The sequence below is a fragment of the Phoenix dactylifera genome, chromosome 3, assembly GCF_051530095.1.
Source record: "Phoenix dactylifera cultivar Ajwa chromosome 3, Ajwa_hap1_PhDact_Kaust_v1.1, whole genome shotgun sequence".
NCBI lineage: Eukaryota > Viridiplantae > Streptophyta > Magnoliopsida > Arecales > Arecaceae > Phoenix > Phoenix dactylifera.
Genome location: NC_143192.1, coordinates 47,669,434 through 47,688,466, shown reverse-complemented (window position 1 = coordinate 47,688,466; position 19,033 = coordinate 47,669,434). Strand labels below are relative to the sequence as shown.

Here is a 19,033-nt window from a genome sequence, read left to right as displayed (position 1 = left end):
CTTCTTCTTTGATAGGGGCTCGTTTCCAGTTCTGTTAGATCATGCAGTATCTGATCTACATGAACAAGCTGGTTTTATTGATTTGTAGTCATGAGTTATGGAGTATGTGGCGTACTGCTGACATGTTTCCCATGGTATGAGCAAAAAGTCGCATGAAAACCATTGGTTTTGCAAGTCCCTTCCCTGGTTGCTTTCTTAATTAATGGCCCCAGATCTTTTGTCGCAGCATTTCTTGAAAATTTCAATCGATGGATCTTCAAGTATCGTTACATGACTCGCGGTTCTACCGATCCAAATCCAATTTTGCTTGGAATTTTGCTTCTACCTGATGCACCTCCAGGTTCCCTTGTTCTTGCGCCATTCCCTCGTATGGTTAAAATTTTGCTTTTGTTTGGATGTTCCCTGTTTCTTGAAGTTTTTTTAGCACCCTTGGATTTTGCTTAGGGATGAGGTGGCATGAATCTAGGTGTCTAATGGAATCTCCATTACATTTTTTTGTAATGGAGAGGAATGTGAAATTGCCACCATTCTATAACATCAGAATTTGATTGAATAAAACAGTGTGACGCCTTCTTGGAATGCCGCCATTCTACTTCTTCAATGGATCAGGTTATTGTTCCCCCCCAACAAAAAAGAACAGGTAATGGTGATGAGTGATCAACACCTGCTTGGATGTAACTGGAAAGATCAAGAACGCGTATTCTACGAGGTAACCCCAAAAATATATTTTCCCAAAAATACATTTTAGCATGAAAGAATCTCGTCAAATACAGCAAGTGTAGGGGGGTGAGACCGATAGAAACTATAATTATTCAAGTTTAGATAATTGGAATGGGTAACTTAAGAGCCTAGACATGTTGCTACAATTGGTGAATGGCTAAGAAGTATGCACCATCCACACACTATGTGAATAGTTAAGTAATTTGGTGATCTCCTAGGAGAAACTCAGTAATAAAATTGGAGCAACAGAAGGTAATCTGGCATGACCCAAATGACGCACAAAAGTCTAAAAATAGGACGGAGTGGAATTGCTTGGCGCTTTATATTAGAACTCATTAAAACCCAATTCACATTTTTGAACAAGAAATAAGTTTATATATCAATAGAAGTTGTTGCATTATTTAAAATATCGAGGACATGGTTCTCACTTAATGTGGGAAGAGCATTTTGTCTCAAAGTGGCAAAATGAAGACAAAAAAATGTTGATTTGAGGAAAAGAAAAGTTGATGTCAGTGGCTCTTGGATTCGTGTCTCTTTTTTTTTATGTCGTTATAGAATATGAGAAAAATATGAAAAAATACGAAATATCTGATAATAATTGTATAAAATAGATACGCATAATATGCAAGTAAAACACTCATCAAAGAGTAATTTGGGAATCACGACCAACTTGAATAAGTAATCCATCCAAAAAAATAACAAAGGGAATCCCCACGATAGATCTTATGCTGAAAAAGGCAATTGGATAACCAATGTGGCCAGGAAGCTAACATGCCCAATCTAAATCAAGCAAACTGAGAGTTGGATTACTGATCTTTAAAAGAATGTTCAGTACTCAGAGCCTTTCCCCTTGGGTATCACACATGCTTCAAAAACTTGCTTAGAGACCTGTTTTCCACAATCTAATTTTTGTATATTCTAAGACCAATCTATTTTCAATCACTTATACAAAAAAAAATCTCTTTTTGATCATAGTTCTACATTTTTTATTTTTACAACCACTTTTGCTGCTTCTACCCTAGTTCGTTTTATTGAAATTGAGCTGACTTCATGCTGCATTTTCAGGCTCAAACAGCAAGATCAGACTTCCTAGACAACAGAATAGATCCAAAATATGATGAAATAATGCAGTTTATTGGACAAAAGGTAATGACTTTTTCTGACCTTATTCACATATCCGATCACTTACTCATAAGTAGGAGCATAATAGCTCTGTCATCAAAAATTAAAAAAGAATGCAGCTCTAACAGAATCCTAGAGAACTGGGATCCTTCCTTGCAAATTTGTGTTCAAAACTTTACCGATGAGATTTACAGAAAACATAAGCTTCCGGCGAGGAGAATATATTTAACTTCTTATAAAACTGAAATAGGAATTCTGTGACAGATTTCATCATTAAAGCGCAATAATGTAACCCATGGGAGCAGGAAACTGAACTAAAGCACAATTTGTGGCACAAAAAGAAAGATATGCACTTAGACACGAAAGGGACCTCATTCACCATCTGAACTATCTTCACTGGAATCTGGCAGCATAGACACAACTGCAGCACAGCAGAAAGATTCTCGATCCTTCAGGAGAAGACAGCTTCCATCTGAATTCCATTTCAGATCATAGATAACAAAGTTTGGAAGTGGAATACTGACACAGCATGCTCCAGATGGGTTCCACATATACAAATGTGGGCTCCCAGTGCATAGAACAAGGCGGGGGCATGTTGGGTCCCAGGCTGCAGCACGGATTGGTTCTTTCTGCATCAAAACTGCAGCAAGCTCGAGATGGCAAATATCCCATATCCAAAGCACAGTTGGCATGTTATCATTACGAGTGAAGACATAATGGCTGTCATTGCTCCACGACAACAGACCTGCAAAATTGTATGGGTCAAAGAAGTTGACAATGTTTTAACATATCCTTACTACCGAAGTTAATAAAACCTACATAACCAAAATTACGAAGTTAAAACTGCTCTGCACAAAAGGAGCTGCAGACCCCATGTTTTCCACACATAATATATAGCTACTCTATTGCTTTTATGTTTGACCATTATACTAGCCTCATATTCACACTCAGATAAAATCTACATTCCTCCTAGTTCAGACAACACAGTCTAAGAGCAGAACAGCTATATCAGAACTATTGAAATTTGACACATCAATATTTCTAATGCTAAGCCAGCGAGAACCGTATGATCAGGGAGGTTCACAAAGTTTACAGAAAGTTTACAGGATATATAAGGCATGCGACTTTTGCTATAACAGAATCATCTCGGACATCAAGAAACATAATACTCAATCATGAAAAAGAAATACTTCAAAATTCAAATGAAAACTTTTATCAAAGATATATCACTTATTCAGGCCCAGAACTTGGGAGATTTGGCCCCTGCATTCTTACAATAAAGACATGGAAAAGAAAATGAAATTTCATTAAGTTAAGAATAAGGGATGAGAGGCTAACCAATGCCTTGCTTTGGGTTGGGCTTATCTATGGCTGGCTTTTGGGATGGCAAGCTAATAGGAAAATCCATTACTTTGTACTTCACTCTGGAATTTCCCTCTGCAACATTTTCTGTAAATGAAAGCCAAAGAAAGAAAAAAGGTTAACAAAGACCCTTTGCAAAGACAGGCATCTAAGTACTTGTGCATCCACTAATGTAGTCAAAATGTATTGCAAAAGAATTTACATCACCATTCAGCATACAATAAAAAATTCTTAGTCCTATTCATAAATTGCTGGACCTAGAGTATATACCGACATTACAATCACCAACTCAACTACTGTACCCCTTGTCAACTGACCACCTCATTTTCTTGATAGATGTTACCTAGTAAAGAAAGGAGACCATAATCATTCTCTGTGCGCTCCTTTACTCATCAAATTTCAGCAGATCCCTTCGTAGATTTGATAGTATGAAATTAAGGTGGCGCTAAATTATGATTAGGGCCAGCTTTCATGAAGGAGCCCCTTAAATATCTTCTTTCTCGATGCAGTTTTCTTGTATGGAGAGTGATGAATATGTAACTTATTGCTTGAAATGGTACATTGACTAGCATTTCTTTTATCCCTAAATTATGTTGTTGCCAGTCGAACAAATCAGAGAGTTGATAAAATCTGGACTAAATTATATGATGTTATATTTTTTTTATTAAAAACAATTTATTAACTGAAGTTGCTTTGCCTCTATACTATTCTCACAGTTAAAAAAAAAAAAGGTGCTACAATGTCATGTATAAGTACATGCCACCTCATCATTTGTATCTTTCTTCTAATTGTTCTTCTTAATTAGTAATTGCTTCATTTTATAACATATATTGATGGCATATAATCAACCAATAATTTCTATAGCCTAGTGCGCACCAGGACTGTTTCCTTGTATATTATGAGGGAAATCATCAGTCAAGCATAATCCAGACATATCAAGTTGCAAAGGTTCATCCACTTCCTACAAAACAGATACGATATAATTATGCTTACTGTTAGACCTGTGATAGCAGCACAGTATAAAAAGAAAATTGTTAATATAAACAAAAATGTTTACCTTGAAAATGGCAGCATTACAAGGATTGCGAATCGTGGAGATGTGCATAAATTCTGCAAAAGTTTTCCAAGTCAGGTGGTTCAATACCCGTAACATCTGATCATAACTACCCACTGCTAGAAATTGGCCACATGGAGACCAGGCAACAGTTTTCACGCCTAAGCCACTCTCATATGCTTGATACTTAAACAGGCATCTCCCATCTGGAGAATAAATTAAAACCTGTATCAAGAGCAGTATTACCTTCAAAAAATACTCATGGCCGAGATAAGGAAAATTTTTGGATATCTTGCGGACCATGGAATAGAAAATTAATAGCTTTTGCACAACTAGGAAAAAGAAGATGTTTATAAAGAAAAAAACCCTCAAAGGTTTGATAAAGCATGTGTCTGCCTACTAGATTATAAGCAGAGTAGACTGAAAGTGATTGATAGGATTTCAAGGAAATATCTGTCAATTAGCAATCAGCCTGTGAGCAAATAAAACTTGTGAACACTTATAACTGGAGTTGTCGGTCTGGTATTCTTTCCTTGGAGTTAGATTGGAAATTCATCCTATGGTTGACAACAATCCCCAAAGCCCACCCTGATAATGAAACGAAAAAGATTTCACTCTGTCACAGATTCACCTACTGTAAATGGAATTTTGCTAACTAAATGATCTGAATCAACTGAGACCCATGGCATCTTGTAAATAATATACATGACTAAGGAAGAAAAACAACATTCTAAAGCAAATGAATATACTCAAACGGTCAAACCTTTGAGAAAGATAGGATTCACTATCCAAGTTTCCAACAAATAAAGCTTTGGAGTTCAATTTTTCAAGTAAATGATATCGCTCAAGAAGCTACTGTGGCCAAGCTCGTTCCAGTCAAAAGAAAAGCAGATCCTAATCTGCCTATTTTTATTCTTCACTGAGTTAGGAAGAAAAACGACATTCTAAAGCAAATGAATATACTCAAACCTTTGAGAGAGATAGAATTCAATATCCAAGTTTCCAACAAATAAAGCTTCGAAGTTCAATTTTTCAAGTAAATGATATCGCTCGAGAAGCTATTGGGGCCAAGCTTGTTCCAGTCAAAAGAAAGCGGATCCTTATCTGCTTATTTTTTCTTCTTCACTGAGTAAGGAAGAAAAAATGACATTATAAAGCAAATGAATATACTGAAACCTTTGAGAGAGATAGGATTCACTATCCAACTTTCGAACAAATAAAGCTTCGAAGCTCAATTTTTCAAGTAGATGATATTGCTCAAGAAGCTACTGGGGCCAAGCTCGTTCCGGTCAAAAGAAAAGCAGATCCTTATCAGCCTATTTTTAATTCTTCACTGGTACAATGTTGGCAATCCATTCTGCATATTTTTCTTCGCACAGTTTCCTGCACTGAGTTTTAACTTTGTGATCTTGCCAATAATTCTTTCTTCCAGCTCAGTCCTCTTCCTCCAGAATAGGTAACAAAACACATATCATATCAATCAACCTAATACAAATCATATCAAAGTTTACACTCTTTTGACTCAAGCTAGCAATACAATTCCAGAAAATTTCTACCAGAGTAGGAATGATTGATTGTGAAAGAAATTCACAGTTTTGTTGCAGCTTCTCTGAGTAACTCTAGAGCTTCCATTACTAATTAAGAAAAGGCAAACAAACTACTGTATCAAAAAAAAAGAAAAAGAAAAAGAAATCGATGCCAAAAGCTTTTTGATAATGCATATACTGATTACCTTATATTCAAGAAGTGAATCCCAGATCACAATGGCACTATCATCTGGAGACCACTCAACACCTGCTAAGTCTATCGTGTCAACAGCAAATGTACCCATAATTTCCCATGTATGACAGGAGAGCAGGTTTATATAATCCTTGCAATCACGCCTAGTGCTGACTGCAGCAAACTTCCCATCCTGGGTAAACGAAACACCCTTTGAGGCATGTTTCGGCCACTGCACATGGACACAAGCAGTGTTCACCAGCGACCAAACAGTCAACCGCAGCTGAAACTCCGATGTGGTCAGTATGTGACGGCTGTCAGGGCTCCACCTCGCATAAGCAATTCCTGCAGGACCTTCATCTATCTTGCAAGTCCATTCTGGCTGGGTTAACGACCATGCCTGCACCATTGGTCGCTTGTAAAGACCACAGAGTATGTACTCCGAGTCGAGGGCCCATTCGACATAACTTATCTTGTCGACACATGAATAGAGCTGAATGACCTGAGAGCATAGCAATACAAAACGTAAATTAACTCAAAGCATGAGAGGGGCAAAAGGAAGCAGAAAACGAAACTGAATTTGGTAAAGCCGCTGTTTCTGATGAAGGAGACATTCTGACAAGCATTGATGCCTCTTCAGGTCGGTGAATTTTTGACAAGCATCTTCTTGGTAATTTGGGAAAGTAAGAAAGACGAGCATCGCTCGAAAGCAAAACAAGACATTAATACTAAATACCATTGGCATTAAAACGGCTGAAAAAATCACATTTTTTCCACTAAATTTAGTATCCAAATCTAAAGGGGCAGCTCAATGCGAGGCAACTGATTAAATTGGTGTCAGAAGAGAAATCTAACGCCGGCCAGTAGAGAGCGTTGGGTACCTTGAGGGAGACGACGTCGCGGATGACGAGGCGGTAATCGACGGCAATAGCCAGGAATCGAGAGTCCGGAGAGAAGCAACAGGGGCCCGTCTGCTTAAAGGCGTCGGTGAACTCCATGGATCGATGCCTCGATCCGAAGCCTAGCGAGTAAAAAATCTCTGTAGGGCTTCTTTCTCTCGTGGATCTCGGCGAGAGAGAACCCCCTATAGAAGACGGCGGCGGCGGAGCTCCGGAGAGGTCTTTACAGAGATCCGGCGACAGGAGCGCCGACCAATGCGAAATGGGGCGCGAGGGCGCACCTCGGACGGCTTCGGAAGCTCGAGCGCTGGAAAAATAAACTTTGCATGAAATCGTGAATAACTGGTTTTAAAATATAGTTAGTATAATAAAATAATTACATAAATCTTATATAAGGTTGCCAATACGTTACTTTATACTCGTTTAACATATTCTAGTAAATTAAAACATTGTTAGTTGTTTATCTATATATTTATTATTAATCATTTTTATGATTAATTGTTATGTTAGCTACATTTTATTGAACTTTGTCATCTACAAATCTATGAAAGCCCTATTCAAATCTTGTGTAAATCTTCAATGTGCCAGTAAGCAAAGCAGAAAATCCAATTTAGATAGGCATTGTCTAAATTTCAGAAAACTATATGGAATTTGAAAAAAATAAAATTATACTCAATTTCTAAAATGAAAAAAGATTTTATTTGTTTGCAAAATCTCCTTTAAAAATTATAGAAAAGTACCAGTTACCAGCCCTTTGGAAATTTGTTTTTCTCACTTCATGAATTTGTTACTGAAAATCATGAGTATCCATATATATATATATATATATATATATATATATATATATATATATATATATATATATATATTCTAAAAGCAATATTTCTTGATTTTGAAACTATTTTTTTTTTCCAAACATAGTATAGAGGCATTTCTTTAGAGTTTTTTTTTTTTTTTTTGCTAAGATCATGGTTTGAATGTTTTTGGGTCTATCAACTTCCTTGTCAATATTTTTATAAACCTTTCTTAAATACTTTTTAAAATTACTGTCAAGCTCTTGGTGTTTGCTTTGTTCAATTAAACCTGCTTAGAGTTATGCTTCCATACTGAGATCTCCAAGCAACCTTCTGTAATTAGTTTTTCTTGTACTTAATAAATAAGAAGGTGAAAGCTTGTCTTCCTCCTCCTTGGCTCCTCCCTCTGAAAAAACCACCCCACTACCAAGCAAGTCTTCCATTATGTGACTGATTGCTAGAGATCCTTTGACTCAACAAACACCATTTTTTGTTAATCCAAATAATGTTATTCTTCCTTTAAAATTCCGCCATCAAAAGAGTTGGAACCTGCAATCGACACCAACCTGTTGTTGCACTCTCTCTCTCTCTCTCTGAATGGTGATAGTTCCAAGTTGAACTGCCACGATTATCTCAGATTACAAACTATGTACCCCAAAAAAACTCGGACTACAAACTTCTTGTGGCAATTCTTTACATCAATACTGCAGTCAGAGTTTGCTGAGATTTTTCAAGACTACATGGCCAGGATCTTGAAAGTGCGAGATCAATTTATTTTATATAAATCTGGGGGCAACAACCAGTAGGCTTTGCTTTCTAGTGCTCATCTATTTTTGGATAGAACATTTTTTTTAAGCCTTGTAAAAAACCTTCTAGATCCACAAAAAAGAAAAGGAAGAGAGACTTAATGTCCATTTCCAACAGGAAAAAGTGGTCATGGTTTATTAACCAAATAGTCCAGAGGGAGGTATCTCATACTTAAACATATAAGTAGCAAAGAAAAAATTCATGAGAAAAAAAAAGGAAAAGGAAAGGAAAAACTGCCGTTATCATCAAGTGCATGATGATTTGATTCATTAGCAGCTGACAGTTTCCTCGTTGTTGACAGCCTGAGGAGCAAATTTACATGAAGTATTGCTCTGTGTTTATCTAGAGAGCGTAGGTAAGTTGTATTAACATATTTTCAGACAGATTGCTAAATTAAAATAGTATTTATCAACAGCAAACATACTGTTCCATCGAGGATTAGGAAAGCTGATTGTGTTGTAAATTATTGTGACAGTCCGGTGAAGCATCATCAAACAGTACATAAAGAGCCTTAGGATTTAAATTTTAATGGACATAAATAAAAGGTCCCAAGTATCTTATTTTTCGACAGAGAGATCATACCATATATTTTTAGCAATGCAAAAGAAATAGCTCATGTGATTGCTTGCTCGAGGTTCGCTGATTCAGCAAACACCAATATTTGGTTACAAGCAGTAATTAAGGATAAGACTTTTTTCATGTAGGAACCTATTATGCAAGAGGCATATGTTAAATTCAATATGTTGTCCATGGCACTGCTATAATTTTTTAGCACAGAGCATAATTTCAAATGATTGAGATGTGATAAACCATTAATAGTTGTAGATCATGATGAAGTCCAAACCAAAAAGAAAAAGGCAGCAAAGAGCACATTTCATTAGAAAACCCAAATCCTACCATCCACCTTTCTGTTGTATATAGATTAATGCTTCAAAAAGCAAGACAATAACTGGCAGTGGAGCTGGTTGCCATTGAAAATGTTGACATGCAATATGTCATTACTCCTCTTGGATACAAGCTTGAAAATGCATGTGTCATCTTCTTCCAAATTGTTGTTGATGCAAAAAGTCTCCCAGCCAGCACCAAGTTGTGCATGGGGATTCAAGGAATTGTCGCTTGAATAATATATTCTTACTGGCCACAACCGCCCTTTCGGATCTCTGAGGATTATTCAGTTACTTGAAGGTAAGGATGCATGTTAGTGCGAAAAAACATATTGAGGAAATAAAAGGAAGCATGACTAAATGAAACAATAGAATGTGATCACTAGGTTTTTTGAGATCTATCTGCATCAGAGTTTGAGTATGGACAACAAAAGTTAGCTTAAATCTTAATGAGAGTCCTTGATTGAGGATATAGAACTTTTGGAGTTCCAGAACTAAACTCAATGAGATCCATCCATAATTTTGCAATGAAAAAAGGATCAAGCACTTACCATGTAAGGTTTCCAGAAAAGGTTTGAAGGCTTTATGGTGGCCTTAAAATGTGGCCCTGATGCACAAAAACTATTCATTTCAGATGTCTTGTGCTTACTTTTAAATGCTCCGGCTGCCCGCCTTTTTCTTTTCATGGATTTCTGCGGGGTAGCTGCTATTTGCCAATAATAACATACCATCAAGCCTGCTTAAATATGAACAAACATGAATTCAATATAAATCTAAGCAAACATTTCTCAAGCTACAGACACTACAAAAAAAAGAAGTAAAGCCGACTCTTGAATGCCGACGCTAGAGAAAAGTATCGATAACTTTGGCTCCCGCGCCAAATTTTACTGACGCTTCTAATGAGTGTCGGTAATTTGAAAGAACCGACGATGCTTAAAAGCGTCGTCGTAGTCCTTAAGTGAAAACGACGCTGGAAAGTGTAGGAACTGAACCTAGAATGATACTTTTAAGCATCATTGTTGTCCCCGACCTAAAATGATAGTTATAAGCGTCGAGCTAACACGACGCGTATAAGCGTCAATCTAAGACGACGCTTATAAGCATCGTCGAAGGCGAGGACTCAGCGCCTGACCCCGATCGGGCTCTCATTCTGCCCTAGCTATTCCCCTATTTCTCCTCTCCGGCGCTGCCCTAGCTTCCGTCTTCCTCCTCTCCGGTGCTGCCCTAGCCCCCGTCTTCCTCCTCTCCGGCGCCGACCGTCCAACTCCAACCTCCTCTCCTCCTACCTCCTCTCCGACACCAACCGACCGACCCCAACTCCCTCCGATCGAGGTATTTTTCTCCTCTTCTCTCCGCTCCCTCTTTGTCGCTTGTTCTCCTCCTTCTCTGCCTCCTCTTATTCGTGTGTTCATGGGTGTTTTTTCCTTTTTTTACTGATTCTTTAACTTCGCCTCCGTCCGAGGATCTCCTCCTCCTTCCTTCTCTCTGGCGCCGTCCGAGCAGCCCTCAAGCCTTGATTGAGCGGCATCCCTCCTGTCCGGAGACCGGCATCGACCGACCGGTCTGAAGCAACGAGGTAATGCACTATGCACTTATACTATTCTTTTTATCTGATTTTTTATTTGTTTTCAACGAATTTTATTTATCTATTGTAGAAAATTGTTAACTAAAAACTAATTCTAAGAAAAATTCCTAAGTCATGCTGCTTTCTCTTGGGTGTCCGTCATCCTATCTAGCCAGCAAAGGTGGCAGTATAACATTGATGCTGATCTAGGATCCTATTCTGCCCTACATGCCAGTTCCATGTTTTGGCGATCTTTAAATACTTTGAGATATATTTTGAAATAGTTTGAGAAGATCCGGGCCTCCTTGATTTTTTGTTCGTTTTCCAGTTGAGTAGTTCTATAGATAGGATTTCTCAAAACATATCACCATCATTATTTACTTAGTGTTGAGGTTGAGCTCAGCTGTGGAGGGCAACTCTAATTTGATCAAGTTCCATGGGTTGATTCAGCAGGGTTTTACTGTTGGTTGTCAACCTGAACTCTTGAAGACCATCTTCCAAGAATCAAACTGAATTTCTAACCAGGGAACTTTAGGCAAGAAAGGGTCTGTCAAGCAAGATTCCATTTCCTGATCATTCCTTTTTCTAAGTGATCCCTTCACCTAATGCCTTGTATTTTCTTCATGTTTCATATGTCAAATACTAGATTCTTTGAAGCATGCTTATAGTAGGCCTCATTAGTCCCTTCTGTGCTTAAGTTCTGCTGTCATAGTCATCTACATGCTCAGATGTCATCTTGTACCTCCTTTCTTCTGTTTCTTTCCCTCCATACCTCCGCTGGTGTTCCCTTTTGCTCTTGGGCCTGATTCTTTTCTTGCTTGCCACCACTGATCATCCTCTTGATATCCATTTTCTGAAGCCAGCAGTAAATATACTTTTGTTCATTTGGTTTCATCTCCTTTATATGGAATCAGAGAATTAATGGAGTGCTGCTTGGTTTGACAAAAGAATAAATAAAACTTTTTATATGAACCGGTTACTCTACATATGTAGGCCATCCTTCTTCATCCCTAATTTTGTTTATCTTTTTTACATAAACTGCGATTCAATCGGTATTCTAATAGAATGGACAAAAGTTGGATAAATAAGTTGAGATCCAGTGTCGAATATTTGGATGGGTACCGGTACGGCCAACCAACATAGTTGATATTATCTATATTTTTCTTTTATGGGGTCCGGTTCACTAAATATGGACAAAACAAGCCTTAAGGGTTCTAGATATGGGGTTTGTATTTTAGCTACTTTTATCTTTAATTAGTTTATAACTATCATATAGTAAAAAATTTTAAGTTTATTAATTTAGATAAAACTTCTAAATTTATTGATGATATCTTTGAAGTTAAAATTTGATTGTTGTTTGTGATCATTGCATATCATGTTTTGCTTTATTTTTCAATTATATGTATGACTGATGAGTAAAAATTTAAATTGGTTAGTGCATGGGTATGCATTTATGTAAAATAAATTTGTCGGGTATGGGGTTTACATTTTCCAGCCAGTTATTGTACAAATAGGTTGGGTATGGCTTGAGTGTTACTAGTCCTAAACCTGGCTCTATTTAACTCGAACTTGACAAACTCAACGCATTGCCTCCCATAGTTAAAATATCAGGCGTTATGCCCATATTGATCAAGGGTATCATGGTATGCATATTGTTTGTAACTAATACAACACTTGGATGCATGGGCATAAGAAGAAATCTGTTACTGTTGAATGATATAGGTGTGATAAAAGACATTCTAGGATGCCTCTTCTTCACTAAGTTAGCTTTGATTAAATTCAAGTCAGAAGTATATTCTTTAAGATAAAAAGAAATTCCGATTATTAGACTTAACATTGTCGGTAGCACAAGATTCATGGTGAACAAAACCTTGACATATATTTCCAGAAATTAATTAAGTCTAATTCACAAACTATCAAAACACAATGTGCGGATAAAACCATCAAAAAAAATAACAAGCTTAATTTTAATTATGTAAATTTACATTTTCTTGATAATTTAATTTTGATTATTAGTACTGAATAAGAAAGTTAAAATAATAAAATGTCTGGGGGGATAGTAGAAAATGAAAGCACTAAAAAATCACATCTGATTAGATGTGTTTGAAGTCACAGTTATATTATTGGAAAAAACAAACACATGATTAATCCATAAGAGGCTTAATAATTCAAATTTGATATGTTAGCCATGATGAGCTCTCCAGAGTCCATTATGCCTTGGCTCAAGCAAAACAAAAAACCAAAAAAAAAGGAAGAAACTAAAAAAGAAAATTCTGCACCTCAATTGAGCAAGGTCTCCTACTGCTAACCAATAATTTTTGTGGTAACTCAACAGACAATGCCGGTCAGAATGTCTTTAGTTCATGACGAACCTGGACAAAGAGGACCACATCAATAAGGGCATATATCTCAATAAGGACATGAAACCAATCAAAAAATATGTATGGGATAAACAAGCAACATACCTCCTGTATGACACACCATGTGGACTCTAAAGGTTGTACCTCTATGGATCCAACTAAGGGTTTTTCTTCCAACAAAACTTTTGCACAAGCAAGAACTGAATTTGCTATAGACTTAAGATTGTAACCTCTTTCGAGGGCCATCACTATCTTTCCTTGGGCAAACCCCATCAGCTTACAAAGTAAATGTTAAAGATTAGAATAGTTCAGACAGAAGACACTGGATTCTGTAAGAGAGTGCAGGTGGAGACATGACAATCTTAAATACACAAACAGAGGCTTTCAAGAATGGTTCAAATAAAAATAAAGTAACAGTGTTTTTTTTTTTTTTTGAAATAAGTAGCAGCAGCGAAATATTGATGCTGTAGAGATGGAGAATTAATATAACGTCACAAAATTTAACATGATAAAGACAAGAAATGTTTTCATACTTGTTAAGGAATTTCTGTGGGATATATTTTAAAATTTTTATGAGACAAAAAAAGACTGTAGAAACTACTCACCTTTTTCAGCATGAGTGAATATCTATATGGGGTGATGCAACTACCACCAAGTGGATCATCAATAGCTGTTGAAAAAGCACACTAGAAAAATATTTTGGAAGAAAGAAACTTAAATAAATTGTTTAACACTCAGCCCAACACATTGATTTTAATTGGTGAATTTAGCAAATTAGTAAAACAAGAAAAATGTTTTCAAAACAAATAATGCTATATGAGAGTTGAGTTGCTTCATTAAAATTAAGGGCAGATGAAATTAGCTCTTCCCATCTGCTAGGTTATCAATACCATTATATGCACCTCTGCTAGGCGTTGAGTGAAAGCATCTTACTAGTAAACCATATATGAGCTTGAGCCTTGCAGGATATCACAGCAGAAAATCATGCAGTAGCTACATGACTGTTTCTCACCAAAAATGGCCTTTTACTGTTTAGAACCATTGTAAAAACATCGAGAGCAGAAGTCCAACAGTACTACAAGCTTGATTAATTTGCAAACACCGAAAGATATTCGTCTCTACCTTCAAATATAATGATCATGCTAGCCTAGTTTCCACCAATTTAGGATAAAGCATCGCCAAAAAGTAATGTGAAAAACATAATTTGAAACCAGCGAAACCACCTGAATTTTGTTAGTCCTAGGAATGAGGACCCAAGAGACCAAGACACGCTTTGTCAAGTGATTTAGTAAATATTTCCATCTACAAATGTGACTGCTTATCTTTACATCATTAGCAACTTCGTCTTGCATTAATTGGATGGAGTATGTATAACTTTCAAATTTATTGTTTGAGTTGATCCAATGAACCATTAATCCAATAAGTTGAGGATTTCATTCCATCACAATAGAGAAACTTATATCGGAAGTTGTCTAAGACCTCTTTTCTGATTTTTATAATTATAATTATTATGTTTTAATTGTATCAATCTGAATTGATCCAATTTAACAGACAAATTCTCCAATTTGGGATTGTTCCAATAGAAACCGTTTGAAATCACATGAGAAGCTGAAAAATCTAAGCTTAAACAATTTGAAACAACCCATTAGGCCTAAAGCTGCATGAAGAAACACTGGAAAGCCAAAATGCTGAATTTTGCTATGCAATCCGCTTGTTGGTGGATTAGATAATCTAATATTAACAGATCTATGTGAGTGCATCTATACAAGTGCACATATTGTTCAGAAAATTCGGCATGCAAAAGCATCCAGATGAACAATTTCCATTGCACGCCAATAATAGATATGGCACAAAATCCTGAACTGAATAGATGGTTTGCAGGCATGCACTAAAAGAAAACTAATTTCGACAGAAGTAAAAAGAAAATAACCTGCATCAAATCCAGCAGAAATCATTAAAATGTCAGGATTGCTAGATTCAGCCACAGGAAGCAATACATGGTCCCAGACAGCTATACAGTCTGCATCACCACATTGTCCTTGCTCCCAAGGAACATTGATGTTATATCCTGCACCCGGCCCTTCACCAATCATGCAATATGAACCATCATCACGAGCAGGATAAAAGCTTCCAAAATCAAACCTACAATATGTAATATGCTTGTTATGAACAGCCATGTTAATGAGATCACTTCACAACGAGTTAACATTCACAAAAAATAAAACAGCATAGTCTACTTGTTCATTATTCAGGATCAGATAGCTACATGTTTGGCTGATTTTGTAGAGATGCCACCCTCAAATTGGGTTTTGGTAAAGAATTTGCAAACAAAAATTATTACATACCCTTTCATTCAAGAGAAAATTAGCTGTAATTGCAACATTATTGAAGAGACAAAAGCCCATAGCTTCATCAGGTTCTGCATGATGGTCAGGAGGCCTCACAATGGCAATAGCAGAATCCAAATCCCCTTTGGCCACCTTTTCAGACACCTACTCGAGGAATAAGCAAAAACAGCATTTGATGTTAACCTAGAAGGTACCATTATTATTTTATAAGAGTAGAATGCAGCTGACTGAGGTGCTTTATTTTTATAAAATTCAGTAACTAGTCCAGTTAAGAGATGGTGTGAAATTATTTTAGAATGTTTCTAACTAATTGGGTGGAGATGATTTAAATTGCAACCGGTTAAGAATATTGAACATGAAATTACCTCAATAAGTGAACCTGCTGCAAGGGAAGCAGCTTCAGATGAACCCTTGTTAAAATATATAGAATTGAAATTTGAGGCAATCCTAAGACGTCGAGAATTAAATTTTTTTGAGATGATATTCTTGACCAGTTTGACATGTCTTTGGATATGAACAGATGTTATGTACTTGTCCTCAGCTTCCTTGGCACTCAGAACTACGCACCTGGACATAGGTGGTAAAAAAAAAACAAATAACAAAAAACAGAAGTTCAATAATTATGCATACTTCACACCAAACAGTGAGTAAAGGGTCCAGCGAGACAGAAAAAAGGAATAGATTTCCTAGGTTCTTACTACTGAAGGTCGAATTCCAGGCACAAGTGATGAATAAAGTCGACACCTGAAGCCAATTGTCGGCTAATGATGGAAGGTAGTTGATATTAATACAAACTTGCATCCCTTTCCTAAGTGGGAGTTTCGATTCCCTTGCCACGTACCCTTTGTCCCGATCCTCCTCAGTTTATGATCTATCCATCTACGTGGACGGTGGGCGATGAAATCACGGACTGCATCGCTAGATTCCGACTCGAACTGGGAGTATCCACAGGATATTATAAATAACCCTCGCTCTGGCCATGCGAACCATCATCAGCTATGGCCTCCACATTGAAACGCCTCTCCGAGGACGAAGTCGCCGGGATCCTCTCCTTCCTCCCAGCGAAAGCCATCATCAAGCTCCGAACCCTCAGTCGGTACGTTCTGCGTCGCTCTGCATGCAATCACTTCCTCCTTACCCAATCTCGTCACACCAAAGCCGACTCGGGCTTCTTCACTCGGCCATACTACGGCCCCGTCGTCCTCACTCTCCTCGACCCTCATGCCGGCATACCCAATGAAGGCCTCCGGTTCTTGCAGCACGCCGAAAGGGTCGTCCGGGCCTCAGCCAACGGTCTCGTGTTCTGCTCAAACAAGTCTAGAATCTTAGGCAGCTTGTGCGTCTGCAATCCGGTGGCTCCGATCGCCACGCTGCGCTTCATCCCGCCCCCGACCGGCGAAGAACATCACGACCTGTCATGCATCGGCGTCGCCGTCGACCGGATGTCGAGAGGCTACGAGCTGGTCTGCTTCACAAAGCCGCCAGATTGGCACTCCCCCTACTGTTTCAGGGTCTACGCCTCGGCGGATAATGCATGGAAGTTCCACAAGATGGTCGATGGAGGTCCAAGAGATCTGCAACTGGAGTATCCGGTTATTTGCGGCAGGACAGTGTACTTGGCTTCAACTTGTGGGCCGTACATGCATACGGCCCCGTACATTGTCGCCTTTGATATCGAAGAGGAGGGCTCCGAGATTCTTTCGATCCCGAGAGAGGCAACGAAGGCGTCTGATTGCCATGAGATTCGGATTGCAAGGTGGGGTGAGAAATCTCTGTGCTTGATAAGTTGCCGGAGATCTTCAATTTTTAAACTGTGGGCGATGTCTCGGGATCAAGGGACCATAGCATGGGTTGAAAAATATCAAGTTAGCATGATGGAGATGGGGCTTACAAGTCCGGGAGACGTGCACTCGTTTACGGTGATCAACAGCGACACGCTTGTTTTTGTGATGAATAGCTCTATCTATAGCTACGATATCAAAAAAAGGGCGTTGAAGGAGTTGCAAAAAGGCTACCCTTCAGGTTATCCGATTTTGATTTCCTATGCAAACTCCCTACGGCCCTACTGAAGATGCGAAGCTCGGCAGCTGAAAATTCTAGCGCCCATTAGCGCGCGATGTTGTGGGTAAATAGTCAACTTCAGATGCTTATTTAATTTTTAGTTTAGCTGAACTAGGGTAAAATGACAGAAATAAGGGATTTTGAGGAAGGTGTGAGTCATTGTTTTGAATTTTTACTGATATAACCCTCAAAAAAAAATCTTTTTATTTGGGTAACTTCGAGCCCACCTTTTATTTGTAATTGCAGAGAGACTAGGGAACAAACTTCTCTCCAAATTGTATGCAGAGATAAGATCATCGGCATGATTTTTGGCATTGGATTCGCTAGTATTGACAGGAGTGTACTCTTTCATGCAAATGCTCAGATCAAATACTGTGACATTAAAAACCATATCACCTTCATAATCGAACACCAAAAAGAATCCCGCATGTAATCTATGGGCTTGAGCAAACTCTTGCTAACCCTCTCCAAAGTACAAGTTTTCACTATTGCCTTGTACTTTCACATGCCATAGATTGCCTAGAGGACTCCTTAGAACTGCTCTTTTGCTCGTTTTTGTGTTGATTTTGCCGTTGAATTTCCGAGGTAATGACTGCATGCATATAAAAAATGTATGGTATCAAAATATTCACTCATATAGTACAAAAACCTGAACAACTCAGCTTGCATGCTCTAATGAGATAACAATGTTCTTTGGATTGATGGAAGAGAGATAGGTGCAAATAGGTAGCAGCATCCTCACTAAATGCACACACATCATTTAATATGGTTCAAATGTGTGTTACTACTAGTAAATGCTGCTTGCTAGCTGCTACATTTTCAGCCTTAAATGAAAGTGATATATGTTGCACTTCGGGGCCACTACATGCACAGGTACCATTATTTCAGTTGATGCCACTACTTCAGTGGCACCTAACCTGTTGTCTTCCTAAAACATATAGGCACCTTACCATAGTTTTAGATAAAGTGGAAACATGCTAAAAATACAAGCATTCTCACAACTTTTAACATCCTCCCACTTTAGTTTCACAAATCACAAGTATATCACGCGCTCCTTTTGCCTGTTGGAAGTATTAGCCAACATCAAAGAATGCAATTTATGCTACGAACGATCATAATCTCACATTCTTTGGACAAATTGTCACAAAGATAAAATAACACAATGTTTGGAAGTTTTTTAACTTCAAAGTCCTTATTTTTAATCCTCTTTCCTATCTTTTTATATCTTGTCTCATTCTATGAGAAAGGTTTCATGACTTTCATCCCTCTTCTACTTTTAGGATATTTCAATTTTGAGAGTCGAGAACGTTAGATGTAAAATATCATTAACATCCTTGCA

At 37.8% G+C, this 19,033-nt stretch overlaps 2 protein-coding genes and 1 long non-coding RNA gene across 3 annotated transcripts; 2 read left to right on the top strand and 1 right to left on the bottom strand.

Annotated features, from left to right (window-relative positions):
• Position 1: 1 nt before the first annotated feature.
• Positions 2-1,866, top strand: LOC149768125 (uncharacterized). The gene is made up of 3 exons (XR_016399940.1): positions 2-134; positions 227-340; positions 1,786-1,866. It is a non-coding gene; the product is annotated as an uncharacterized LOC149768125 (long non-coding RNA).
• A 181-nt stretch (positions 1,867-2,047) lies between these two features.
• Positions 2,048-7,237, bottom strand: LOC103713581 (Transducin/WD40 repeat-like superfamily protein). The gene is made up of 6 exons (XM_008800560.4): positions 6,859-7,237; positions 5,991-6,479; positions 4,262-4,483; positions 4,081-4,165; positions 3,181-3,291; positions 2,048-2,587 (listed from the first exon to the last, which is right to left on the bottom strand). The coding sequence occupies exons 1-6, from the start codon at positions 6,973-6,975 to the stop codon at positions 2,214-2,216; spliced, it is 1,398 nt and encodes a 465-aa protein (XP_008798782.4). The 5' UTR covers positions 6,976-7,237; the 3' UTR covers positions 2,048-2,213.
• A 9,394-nt stretch (positions 7,238-16,631) lies between these two features.
• Positions 16,632-17,702, top strand: LOC103716347 (uncharacterized). Its single transcript, XM_008804308.4, has one exon. It carries the CDS (start codon positions 16,632-16,634, stop codon positions 17,700-17,702), a length of 1,071 nt encoding a protein of 356 aa, XP_008802530.4.
• Positions 17,703-19,033: the final 1,331 nt, after the last annotated feature.

What these genes read in the sequence shown, in the direction of transcription:
- LOC103713581 (XM_008800560.4), bottom strand. Translation starts at nt 6,975, where the DNA reads ATGGAGTTCACCGACGCCTTTAAGCAGACGGGCCCCTGTTGCTTCTCT. An exon ending in GCGACGTCGTCTCCCTCAAG is followed by an intron (nt 6,480 to 6,858) that starts GTACCCAACGCT and finishes CTATGCTCTCAG; the next exon opens with GTCATTCAGCTCTATTCATG. An exon ending in CAACCCAAAGCAAGGCATTG is followed by an intron (nt 2,588 to 3,180) that starts GTTAGCCTCTCA and finishes ACAATTTTGCAG; the next exon opens with GTCTGTTGTCGTGGAGCAAT.
- LOC103716347 (XM_008804308.4), top strand. Translation starts at nt 16,632, where the DNA reads ATGGCCTCCACATTGAAACGCCTCTCCGAGGACGAAGTCGCCGGGATC.